Raw genomic sequence first — 13,638 nt, forward strand, 5'->3', positions numbered from 1 at the left:
CAGGATATTTCGCGGAAAATTTAAAATTGCACTTAACTAATCTAACCCGGCCGTATTGGCATGTGTTGCAATGTTAAGATTTAATCATTGATATATAAACTATCAGATTGCGTGGTCGGTAGTAGTGGGTTTCTGTAGGCCTTTATGGGATTGTTGTGTACTGTTTTGTTGGATTGATTAATAAAAAAATAAAAAATAAAAATAAATAAATACAATTAAATAATATAAAAAAATAAAATAAAATCGATTTTTTTAAAATGAGAATTAATTCTGAATCGCACAACGTGAGAATCGCGATTCGAATTCGAATTGATTTTTTCCCACACTCCTAATATATATATATATACACATGTACATATATATATATATATATATATATATATATATATATATATATATATATATATATGCATATATATATATATATATATATATATATATATATATATATATATATATATATATATATATATATATATATATATATATGGGTGCTATCTCAGCTGCATTATATGTATATATATATATTTATATATATATATATATATATATATATATATATACATATATATATGTATATATATATGTATATATATGTATATATATATACATATATATATATATATATGTTGAAGGACCAGAAATGTGGCATATTTGCTTCCATGTTACACACATTGCGTAAGTTGTTTACGTAAGTGAGTTTCACGCTGATGTCAGTGTATCATCTATTTAACAGCCATATAATATATTACACTATATATATCCATTCATACATTTTATTACTTTATTATATTTTCACATAAAAAAAATCCCAAATTTTTAAGGTGTGACTTCTTTTATTTTGCAAAGTAGTAATGGCAGTAGTAGCAACTTCCTTCTTCATTTACAGAATCTGGTAAAATTTTTCACTTTATTGAACTGCGCATGCAAGTGATGTCGAGGCCATATTGGGGCCACATCAGGGCCTGTGCAGGTTTATACTGGAGTCTGATAAATAACATTTTAGTTCATGCACAGTCAGCTGGAAAAAATCGGATTTTGAAAAAATCCGATTTGATTCACTTTGGCCTGCAGTGTAAACATAGTCACCGGTCAAGGCAAGACTCACTGGAGGGAGGCCTTAACTCTTCTCAGAGTGTTCTGAACCTTCTTTGTTTGACGCTCAGTGGACTGCTCCAAGTTAGCATCATTGGCGCAGGCAAGGAGGTGTACGTCAGAGGTGCCGAGCCGAGTGATGCGGCAGCAAAGGTAAGCCTGCAGGTCCTGATCCGGGTTATAGGTGTATAGGACCTCCTGGAAGGCGTGGATCTGACTCACCACCTTTGCAATGCTCCTTTTTGACAGAAATATGAAATCAAGATAACATTAAAACGTGTCTGAAAACAGTTTGTTGCATATACTTTTCTAGTCCTTTGTGACCTAATTTGGAGACAATATGAAGGACCGTGGGTTCATACCAACCAGCTGTAACGCTGCTTGTCTCTGCTCATTCTCTTGACCCTAGCATCTGGCTAGACTCTGCGGCTTCACAGCATCTGGGCTGCAACTTTTTTTTTACAATCAAACCCCTTCCACATGCACCATCTGCTATATCACTGGCACCCCAAAATTCAACAGCTGCGTCATTCCTATCCAACTGCCCCTCGCTGTGACCGAGCATCTGGCCAGTCCAATTGGATTTCAGGTGGGGACAGAGACAAGCAAGTAGATCGACATCGCCATCCATGGAAACTTGTTATGCGTTAAAAAAAAAAGAGCTAATTTTCATTTAAACAGTCAAATCCTATCTATTGCTGCACATTTTATTATAATGAAATACAACAATACCATATACATTGCATCTATTGTACATATGTGGACCACTTTACTTTACCAAAGGGACTATACAAAAGGACTTCACAACAAGGACTACAATTCCATCTCACCTAAGCTTGGTCCACTTGAAAGCTCCATTCGTGAGCGTGAAGCCTCCGATCTCCAGTTGTTGGACATGCATGGCCAGGATGTGTGCTGAAGGCAGGGTGGGTCGTCTCCTCGTGTGCTCTTCCCCCATCAGACACATGTCGTCACTCTTCAAAAACACCTGAGAGAATTTTCTGCATATACATCCGGTCTTACAGGACAATAGAACTTTGACAGCTAAGCTGCTGGATGCAGAACTAAACAAAACGCATAACATCATTGACTACTTGTCACATCTAGTGAGGTCTAATACAAGATTTCTAGCAAAACTGTGGCTTTTACAAACTTTTACTACAAGGTGATCTACAGTATGGACTTAGACTTTAGCCTGCCTTATGCTTCTCCTGATTGAACCACACCTAATTTGACAGTGAACTAAATGATCTGGATGGGGATTTGAAACCACCTAAAAGTAGTTATACTGGGCTTTATAATACAACAGTAGAACGTTTTGAAGAGTGACACCAGCGTCTCTATGGAAAATTATTTGTATATTGTATTGTATATATGTACCTGTATATACATTATTGGTTTTAAAAAGATAAAGTTACAACTGCTGTGGCATCACTTTCATTGCTATATCATATTTAACCAAAAAATACAAGTGGTTTTAACTACCGTTCTTCAGTTGTTGGTCTAGGTGGCCTCCTTGTTGTGACTCCCTTAGTCTGAGATATTTTATTAACACTGGAATGGAGGAAACATGTATTTAAAAAAAACTTGTATAATTTTCAGCTGTATGTGAGACTTTGGTCTTTGAGCTGACATTAAATACATCTAAAAAAAGACACATTTCAGAAAAAACATAATGCGATTAGTTCTGCATTGACAGAATAATTTGCCTGTAGCATTGCAAATGATATGAACTTCTAACAATGTATTTGCTGTGTTATGTTTTGTGGCTCCAGACTATTTTTCCTTAGTAGAAGACGGGTAAAAAGGGATCTTTTGATAGTTAAGTTTGCCGACCCCTAGTCCACACATGAAGAATACCCCTGAATCAAAATTGACTATGCTGAATCTATACTTCTAACTTTGTGGCAACAATGTGAATGTGCTCAATTTCCTCTTCACCAAATCCACGTGGGAGTTTACCCGACAATAAACTGATGTATTTTATTAATACAGTGCCAGCTGTAAGCGCTCATTACAGATGAGCAAACCTGCTTGAAGGTGTTTTCCTATTGATTGGTTTGCCCTGCAGCCGTTTCACAATATGCGACCTAAAAAGCCTGCACACACACACACACACCTGCACGGCTTGTAGCTCCTCAAGGATCTCAAACATCTTGGATGGCAGATGTTTCCAAGCCTGTGATGGAAAAAAAAACACATGTGACTTTTACTGTAACCAGTCAGTGAATATGCAACATAAACCTGATTTATGTTTTTCTCCCATTTTCTCAACAAAATATTTGTTACATTATGACTTTTGTAACTTCTCCCATTTATTGAGGTGGGCGGGGTTTGGTGGTAGCGGGGGTGTATATTGTAGCCCGGAAGAGTTAGGGCTGCAAAGGATTCTGGGTATTTTTTCTGTTGTGTTTATGTTGTGTTACGGTGCGGATGTTCTCCTGAAATGTGTTTGTCATTCTTGTTTGGTGTGGGTTTTGTAACAGTGTTAAAGTTGTTTATACGGTTACCCTCAGTGTGACCTGTATGGCTGTTGATCAAGTATGTCTTGCAGTCACTTACGTGTGTCTGTAGAAGCCACATACAACATGTGACTGGGCCGGCACGCTGTCTATAACGAGAAAAAGCGGACGCGACGACAGGTTGTAGAGGACGTTAAAGGCAGTGCCATCATGGCACGCCCTTAATATTGTTGTCCGGGTGAAAATCGGGAGAAATTCGGGAGAATGGTTGCCCCGGGAGATTTTCGGGAGAATGGTTGGCCCGGGAGATTTTCGGGAGGGGCACTGAAATTCGGGAGCCTCCCGGAAAAATCGAGAGGGTTGACAAGTATGGCTCATTGTAGCAATTAATCCTAAATTCTTCATTTTGATTTGAACAATCAGCAGAAATACTTTTTTTTTTTTTAAATGTTAATGTGGTTTTATATATTGTGTTATAGAGGTAATGTTGCTGATCAATTTGAAATTATTATTATTTATTGAGTTTATTTATTTCATTTTTCAGTATCAAATGGTTCAAGTCGGTCAAAAAATGTTTATAGTTTAAGAAATGATTTTATTTTTATTTTTTTTATTTCAGGCAAATTGACGCACTTTCAATCTTCTCTGTTACAGACCAAAAAACAATGTAAAGTTATTCTTTGTTGTAAGTTGATTTATATTATAATTTTTTTTTGTTATTTGTTTTCTCTAAATTTGATAATGATTCATTGTTGTACAGAAGTGTATTTATAAAAATGTTGTACACAAATTATACTATTTTTAGTCGCAGCACAGAGTGGGTGTTACGCAAAATGTTTCTTTCTTTCTAGGGGTGCAGGGGCGTAACAAAATTTTTTTTCGAAGCACTGAATTTAAAGAGTGAAATTATTGCCAAAACGCCACAAACACACAAACAATGTTTTTACTCAAGTCCAACGGTTCTTAAGTTAAAAAAAAATAAATTAAAAAACCTTTAATACAAACAAAAGAAAAATTAAAAGAACGATTCGGAGGTATAAAAACAATTTTTTGTAAGTAAAAAAACATTTGGCAAGTAGAGAAGCAATTTTCTTCAACTAAATAAACGATTCGCAAGGATTCACTATTCGCAATTCGCAACGATTCGCAAGGAATCAATTTTCATATTAATCACAATTCTTATTTGTAATGATTCATAACCGATCAAAAAATAAATAAAATAAAATTATTAAAAAAAATAAAAATAAATAAAAAACTTTTTTTTTTCTTTCAATCTGTCCTTGTCCAGCCACTCAGGCAAGTCATATTGTTGATGTAGATGCCCACATTTGGTGTACAGATTTACTTTAGAAAAGACACGTGTTGGATACTCCTCTTGTTGCCTTATTTGTATTTGACTTTATTAAAATGTTTAGGACGCATTTCATTAAACAAAACCATTTTTTGTTTAAATAATATAGAAGTTTATTATAGATGTTTATATATTTTATGGAATAATATAGTTAGTCATAGAACTGCAGCATCCAATATTACTAAAAAAGTATAGATTTTGAATCGAGAATCGATTCTAATTGTGTGGTGCACAAAGATTCACAGCACCTAATAACAATTTTCTTCAAGTTAAAACTTTTGGCAGTAATATTCCAACCTGCGCGATCCACACAATTGTGACAGGTGTTGCTGCGGAGTCAATTTAAGGCCAGTCAAGGTGGTGCAGCTCCAGTGAAGCTAAAAGGGGTCTGGGCGAGTGTATCAAGATGTCTATCAGTATTTGACATCCAGTGTTTAAAGGTGTCGGTGAGGCGGGGGAACATCCACTCCCTGCTCTTTTCGTTGTGGTGGGTTGAGCAAATTTGTGTGAGCTGCAGCCGATGCAGTCAGTGCGTTAATAAAACACCACGTGTGTTGTATTACAGTATCTGCAAAAAGTTGTAATGGTGGGAGTGTAAAATGGCTAAATGAACTTCCCTGGTGGCAGCAACTTAGCAAATGTCAGCTTAGTTCGAAATGAAACGGGTGGATGGCGATGAGGCTACGACAAGTGGCCAAGGACGATGCAAGAAAAACCCAAATATTTTTAAAAGTATAACATCGCATATTTTTCTAATGTGTGGCAGTAGTAACATGACTTCCTCCACTCATAATTTTTTCAGTTTTATGCATTCAAATAATTGCGAATCCGCAAATCAAATGGCTATAGCAAAATTTGGCTAATAAAATCACGGTTAGGTTTTTTCTCACAATCGTGCAGCCCAACCTTGGAAACACACTGTCACTCTTAGCACACTCCACGACAAAACACGAACCACAAAGAGTATTACATACAATACATTTCAAGTTTGACTGAATGTTTTTAGATACAGTACTTCAGTAGTATATTACAAAATATGATCTTTGCACTTTGAGTGTTCTAAATATTTGTATATACAGTACAGTAGTACATTGCAAAAATAATTAATCCGGAATGCAGCCATTATTTTCTCTGTGCCTTTGCATAGGTACTTCAGGATCTTAAAAAAATAAAATGTTTAATATAAACAGAACAATACGGGAATTTTTGGAGGCATAATGAAAATCAGTCTCTTAGCACTTTGTCACATATTTCTCTCAGCTTTATGCATTTGTTTGTGTTAACCATAACAATGAGTGACATTTCCCTGATACTAATCTAAAACACAAAATAATGTAATACATATATGTTCCTAAGTATCAGCTGATATAATAACAAACAGTACTTGTTGTTTTGCTGTAAAATTGTCATACAACTGTTACATGCTGCATGTTTGGCTGCACACTTAAATCAGTCTCGAAATGAGACCCTACAATGTACCACATGGTCCTAATTTCATCGGACACCAAAGCTATTCGTCTTCCTCTCCTTAATCGTCTAGCTCTCCTGGCCACTCTTCTCTATCGACTAACTGGTGCTCATCAATCCATATTTCCAAAGGAAAATCAGAAGTCACTCCTTTTATTATGTTTCTAATGAGGTGAAACACAGATCACCTTTATCAGTTTTCAGCTGACAACTACACTTCGCTGTGTTTGGAGTTACACAATATGTTTTATTTATCTTTAATGTCAATGTTTTGTTATGATTTTCTCTATATTTTAATGTGGTTGAGGCAACAATTCCCAAAGTTGTCCTCATCATTCTGTTTTGATTGTGTTTTTAAATGTTTTGAACAAAGTGTGTTAGCATTTGAAAAATGTGTTGTAAAAAGTAAACAACTAACTGAAAAAATACTTTAATTTAATAAATGTTGGTGACTGGAGTCACTGAATGCAATTTGTTTGAACTCAATAAAAAAAGGGCCACAGTTTAGTCCACATAGACGTCTGTTTTGCAGACTGTGTTGAGTTTTGAACATGTGACTTCAGTTTCCACCAATGCTTGTTAGAGATTGAAAACAACTGTAATTGAGCATTTAAGAAACAAATTAAATGTAATCTAAGACCCATCACAGTTACAAAAAGAAACATATTTAGCTTAAGGGCATTTTGTTACACAGGTTAGAATTAATATCAATTGTGGTGGTGCAAACTTACTGGTAATTGTCTGACAGTCATGTTCTCCAGACCTCCAAGGACCTGCATGGCTGTGGCAAAATTCTTGGATTCGTAGCAATGTTTCCCAATCAACAGATACTTTATAAGCATGGCAACTTGTGCCTGGATGAGGGGAGAGAACGTGATAATGAAAACCTGAGGGAAACTTATGACTTAAGTCGAGCAACATGCAAATATTTACTTTAAGGGGGACAGAAGCACAATACACCATATACTGTATAATGCAATCATGAAACAATATCACTGCAGGAGATGTTCCCTTCTGTATCCGAGTTGCTTTTTCTCATTTATTCAACTTTCACAAAAGTGACTGTTTGCACAATAGAACAAAGTCCAATACAATGACAATAATGCTTCGAGAACTGCACTGCATTTGAGAGGTGATTCATACAGGTTTTCCTCTTTTCTCTAAAATTATTTTCCAGGACATTTTCAGTGGCTACAGAAACAAGTTATTACATCAGACACTGATAAATTCCCCCTTTAACTTGCATTTGTCCAGGTTGTTTCTATGTTTATAACTCTATCCATGTCCAGTCTTTAGGAATAATTCAATGCAAACACACTCAGACATGGCAGACAGCATAGCATTTCATTAGCATGATGAACTGGAGTTACAATGTTCAATTGGGAAATCAATTTGTACGACATTTTACCTTTATTTTCAATCAATTTATCACATTTCCAGGTTGTTTTGTCTCATAAAATAAATACACTGTTCCCTTGCCACTTAGGGGTTCACTTACTGCGTTCTCAGCAGTGCCGTCGCAAGTGGGGGGGGGGGGGGGGGGGGGTGATAACAACTCTAAAGGCTGGAATATACTCTCTTGTCACATAGCTTGCTTCCTCTCCGACGGCGTCTTGTTTGATTTATAGTTCTTCCGTGGGGGCATGGCCGTAATTACCATTGAGGACACTGAGATCATGTCCTCAGAATAGTTTTTTTAAGTGACAAAAAGAAGATTATACGACTGACTGCAAATGTACTTTGTGTACGAAATTATGTGCGCTGTACATTACCATGCGGTAGATCATCCTCTCACAATATATGATCTTTGGTTCTGCACTGCCGGCTACAACCCCAGACAACAACGTAACGCAATGAAGTACATCATCCGATTCAAAATGTGCTGTCAACATAACGTTAACATTAAATTATACTGACGTGACTAATGTTGGTTTCACCTGAATTAATTTGATCTAAAGTTCTTTTCGGTATAATACCGTTGTCATGTCATTCAGGTTCTATACACTATGGACTGGACTTTCACTAATATGTTAGATCCACTATGGACTGGACTTTCACAATACTATGTCAGACCCACTCGACATCCATTGCTTTTGGTCTCCCCTAGAGAGGGGGGGGTCACCCACATATGCGGTCCTCTCCAAGGTTTCTCATAGTCATTCACATCGACATCCCACTGGGGTGAGTTTTCCTTGCCCTTATGTGGGCTTTGTACCGCGGATGTCGTTGTGGTTTGTGCAGCCCTTTGAGACACTTGTGATTTAGGGCTATATAAATAAACATTGATTGATTGATTGAGTGATACACAGAGCTCAAGCCCGCACCCACCATAAACGCAGAACATGCAGACCTGGGGTGACCCGTTTTACATGAAGAAGCACATGTCAAATGTAAATTATTGAATGGCAAAGCGCTTCATATAAAATTTTACTCCAAACGCATTCCTGGCCAGGTCAAGACCTGTCAACGATAAACTATGGGGATAATTTACTCCTTGCCTACCTATGGCTCACGTGGCGTGCGTCAAATGGACTTGTGTTTCAAAACACAAAGTATTGGATTCAAATCCCTGTTGAAATTGTAGTAATGTTTTTAAATGTATGTTTTAATGATTCTAAAATTGTTTAATATGCTAAACCGCAGCATGTCTATGGATATTCCCATTCATCCAGGTCATAGTAATCAGGACATTCAATCGATCGCAACTGGACTGTTTGGTTAGTCTTTGAGGACGCTTCAAGTAGGCTTCATGATGATGAAACCAGACTTGGAATTATTTTCCAAAACAGTAACCGCAGCTGATGTTGACTAGATTTCTACCTTCTTGTAAAGATTGATGACAACTAAAACAGCGATATCTTTGTCTACACTGAAACTAATAAGTCAGAACAATCAGTTTACTTTGAATGGACATTTTACTTATTAAACCAGAGGAAAATAACCTTCGTGAAGACGGACTGTGCAACTTCTGAATGAATTGCAGCAGGGGACGCTATTATTATTTGCAACACTATTCGGCCGTTCGGGACATGGGACAAGAGAGAGCTATGTAATTGAAGATAAACAAAACTGTTAAAAAAAATACTATAAAGACATGCTGGTGTTAATGTGTATGGTCATGTGTTATTTATGTTTGGTAATAAAAGAGTGTCATACTTTGTGACTTCTTCTGGACGCAACAAAAACAAAATAAGCTTAAAAACGACACATACAGTAATTATTTTTAATTACTTAAGTTTCACATTTCAAGTTTAAAAATGTGTGGAGAGCTTGAACAGACACAAACATTTGATTTAAATAACATTCTAGGAACACAGTCCAGGACCACCTGTACAGTACTGTGTTGACATGAAATAATTTAATTCTATAATGACTAATAACCAATTTTTAAGATGTACATTACATTTATTGTAATAGGACATTACAATACGACACAAAACGTACAAGCTATCACACATGCAGAAAGACAAATGAGATTCTGTGTTTAATTACCATAAAATCAAAACTGTGTACTTTGTCTGCGCCTCACCTTGACCGATTCACAGCTAACTATTTCACCAGCTATCCACTTTGTAACTCTGTCAGCATGAACGAGCAGCTGCTGGAGGGAGGATTCTGGCGGCATGCCCTCATGTGTTCTCTTTGCTAGTGATCTTGGCAGGGACCCATTACTTGAGGTGCTGAGGGACAGAATGGAAGGTTAATAGGGAAACCTACAGTGTTCACTTGCTAAATTATTTTAATTATTTAACGTGATGCACATGTTTTCAGTGTAAATAAGAGTACATTTTTGAAAGTGAATGCATTTTCAACAAATAAGTAGATCATTATCTGCAGAATTGATTTCCTTCTAAATAAACAAATTACCTAATCCGTATCCAAATTGAGTCATGGATTGTGCACTTACCGGTAAGTGAAGAAAATATTCTCCATTATTTATAGATTTATTTTCAATGTCCTTCCTTTACCTGTCTTTATTTAATGTCCCAACTAATTCTAAATTATATATTTCTATTTATTATTAACAATTTATTCCTGTTATTACTTATATGAATTATTTAAAATTGTTTGTAACACTGCACAAATTACACAGCAAAATTATGTTAACTAATGTGGTTTTTTTGACATGTTTGTTTCTCTTAACACCCTTTTTCCTTTTTATGCTTGACTTGAACAGAATTCAAATGATAATATGTAATCAAATAAAACATTCTAAGTGTCAACATGTAAAAGATATGTGTGAATGAACCAATAGTAAAAGACACGGAGAAGGAGTAGGAATAAATAAGCTCTTCCTACTCCATTTCAGTTGAACCGTGCAAACATTACCATGTGATGATGTTGAGCATGTCTGAAACAAATAAACCATAACCATACAATACAATGTTTGATATTACACTAATTGGCTTTTTTTCACCTATAACACAAATCAAAAATATGATGTTTTGTTGATATGGAATAGCATATATTGACGATATTAGATTCCTTTTAGCATCTTTAATGTGCAAACGTATCAAAATAGCCTCCCTTCCCTCCAGTAAAATATGGCAATACATTTAAAAATAAAAACTAAACTTACTTGTTATGCCTTGATGGCTCGTCCCTCATGCCACGTATTCTAGAATTGAGGAACTGAACTGGATGGCACCTTTGAAAAATAGCCTGCATTTTGAAAGATTACATATCCGTGGATAAATGTCTCCCTCTAGTGTTCACAAACGCACATGCATGTTCACCAAACAACACAAGTAGGCTGATTTCATTCACTACTACTATAAATGATTGTTTTATACATTGTATTTTCTGTCAGTACACACGGCTGATGTAATAGTGACAGTTTTTTTTTTTACAGGACAGAAAGAAATCAGTTGTCTTTTGTTCCATCCCGTCTACACACAGATGGAAACACAAGCCAAACCAGGTTCTAATCACATGGTGAGACCAGCTGAACTGTGAACTGTATGGTTTGGTAGAAATGCATTGTTTGCGTACCTGCTGCATAAGGGTGAGTTGCTGGGCTACATGCTGTGCAGTGTACTGTTTCTGGTTGAACGGAAGATGCTCATCACGGCAGAGGCAAATTCTACAAGGATCTTCCACTAGGCAGCGAGGCACTGGCATGGCTGAAGCGATGGAGAAGGCCTTCTCTTTTGTCGTGGCTGTTGAAGGCTGCACAACTGTTCTCCACTACATACAAATAAAAGAACAGGTATTAGTGAATATGTGATATTCTGAATTGTTGTATCATTTTAAATGAAAACTGATAAAATGCGTTGTTTTGATTATATGAACAATGTTTTAATGCCTAAACATGCAAATGAGACCTACATTATTGCTGTACACAGTACCTCTAAATGGTAAAAATGGCAAAATTAGCAATGGCAGGAAATTGTACTATTGAAGCACCTGTGTACATTTACTGCACTGTTTCTTGAACCAACTCGTCACTTAAATAAACTTGACATGACACATCATTGATAATACCCACCATTTTTTCGAGATCCTCTGTAAATGACTGGATACAAAGAGATTGACCATGTGCCTCATATCCAAAGTGACTCCCTCTCCTTGTGCTCCAAAGTGGACTTGGAGGACTGTGAAGAGCAGCAAGAAGGACCTCCCCTTGACAATCTACAGGAATTACCTGGCAGAACACAGAGGGGGAACAGTTCTAACTACAGTGTTCTCCACCGAACTACAATTTATCAGTGGCAGCAGGTTTTTGGATATGCGACGTCATTGTCTAATTAGCATAATTTGCAATGGCACATCTGTATGCTGTGGGAGAGACAAAGTGAGCCATTAAAAATAAAAAACTAACAAATATACTGTAACACATAACCAACTACCTGTGAGTACTTTTAGATTATCTACAAATAAACCCAGATAAAACAATCTTGAGGAAAAATATAAGACAGTCTCATTATAATGTGGTTATGAGTGAGGGTAAATAGTTAGAGCCAAATCCATTTGTGATGGATGGGAAACACTAGGAACTATATCAGATACTAGGGGTGCACGATACATAATGGACAGATAATGTAATGCACGTGTGTCAAACTCTGGCCCGTGTAATTACACTTGGCCCTTGAGGCGATATCAAATTAACACTAGAGCTGGCCCGCCGATCATATACAGCGGCGGTGCCGCGGTAACACCGCATTCACCGCTAATTCTCATACTTGCCAACCCTCCAAGGAGACTCCCAAATTTCAGTGCCCCTCCCGAAAATCGTCACGTCCGCTTTTCACCCAGTCCAACGAGTGCTGGCCCAGTCACATAATATGTGCGGCTTCTGCACGCATGCACACACAAGTGAATGCAACGCATACTTGATCAACAGCGATACAGGTTACACTGAGGGTGACTGTATAAACAACTTTAACCATGTTAGAAATATACGCCACACTGTAAACCCACACCGAACAAGAATGACAAACACAATTCGGGAGAACATCCGCACCGTAACACAACATAAACACAACAGAACAAATACCCAGAATCTTTTGCAGCACTAACTCTTCCGGGACGCTACAAGGTGTGTGGGGGGTGGTGGTGGGAAGGGGGGGGGGGGGGTGTAGCCCGGAAGAGTTAGTGCTGCAAGGTGTATATTATTATTATTATTATTTGAAACTCGATTTTGCATGTCACTATAAAGTTATATACGCCTTGCTTGTTCAATATTCAATGCAAAACTTGTTTGGGTCCCTATTAAAAGGTTAATTTGTTCAACCTTGGCCCGCGGCTTTGTTCAGTTTTAAATATATATATTTTTTTTTTTTTTTTTTTTTTTTTCTCAACCGGGCAGCACCGCCGGGGCCCCAACAAGGGAGGAAAGCAGCCCCCCCAACCCGGCACCAGGCAGGCACGCACAGCCGCAGCGTAGGGCGACCCCGGGCAGACCCCGCCCCGCGCCCCAGGGGCAGTTTTAAATTTTGGCCCACTCTGTATTTGAGTTTGACACCCCTGATGTAATGTAATGAAAAATGTTCAAAAACACTCCAATGACGGGAGAATACCCTTACTGTGCTGTCGGAGCGTTAAGGTGCATTCACACATTGCCCCTGTCCGTTTAGATGGCGGTTCATGGCAATTTGCCACGCTGCGCCAAAGACTGTGTTAACATTGAACACAAAACCTGATCATTTGTCACTCATCTGCCATGAAATTAAACTTCTCGTGGTGGTCTCGGTGGCCTGAAATGGCTTGAAATACAAAACACCTTTCGCAGGGTAAAGAATGGCAGCTTGCGTATTTGCACCG

General features: G+C 37.3%; 1 protein-coding gene across 1 annotated transcript in view; it reads right to left on the bottom strand.

Annotated features, from left to right (window-relative positions):
- Positions 1-816: 816 nt before the first annotated feature.
- Positions 817-13,638, bottom strand: part of LOC133656982 (kinase non-catalytic C-lobe domain-containing protein 1) — a 78,179-nt gene continuing 65,357 nt past the window's right edge. Inside the window, exons 25-32 of the mRNA XM_062057872.1 lie at positions 11,864-12,019; positions 11,368-11,562; positions 10,955-11,037; positions 9,905-10,055; positions 7,107-7,229; positions 3,215-3,274; positions 1,926-2,083; positions 817-1,333 (exon numbers count right to left, since the gene is read on the bottom strand). Coding sequence (XP_061913856.1) covers positions 1,105-1,333; positions 1,926-2,083; positions 3,215-3,274; positions 7,107-7,229; positions 9,905-10,055; positions 10,955-11,037; positions 11,368-11,562; positions 11,864-12,019 — 1,155 coding nt within the window. The 3' untranslated portion in view covers positions 817-1,104. The remainder of the gene's footprint in view (positions 1,334-1,925; positions 2,084-3,214; positions 3,275-7,106; positions 7,230-9,904; positions 10,056-10,954; positions 11,038-11,367; positions 11,563-11,863; positions 12,020-13,638) is intronic.

This window comes from Entelurus aequoreus, linkage group LG09 (assembly GCF_033978785.1).
Source record: "Entelurus aequoreus isolate RoL-2023_Sb linkage group LG09, RoL_Eaeq_v1.1, whole genome shotgun sequence".
In the NCBI taxonomy this organism is placed as follows: domain Eukaryota; kingdom Metazoa; phylum Chordata; class Actinopteri; order Syngnathiformes; family Syngnathidae; genus Entelurus; species Entelurus aequoreus.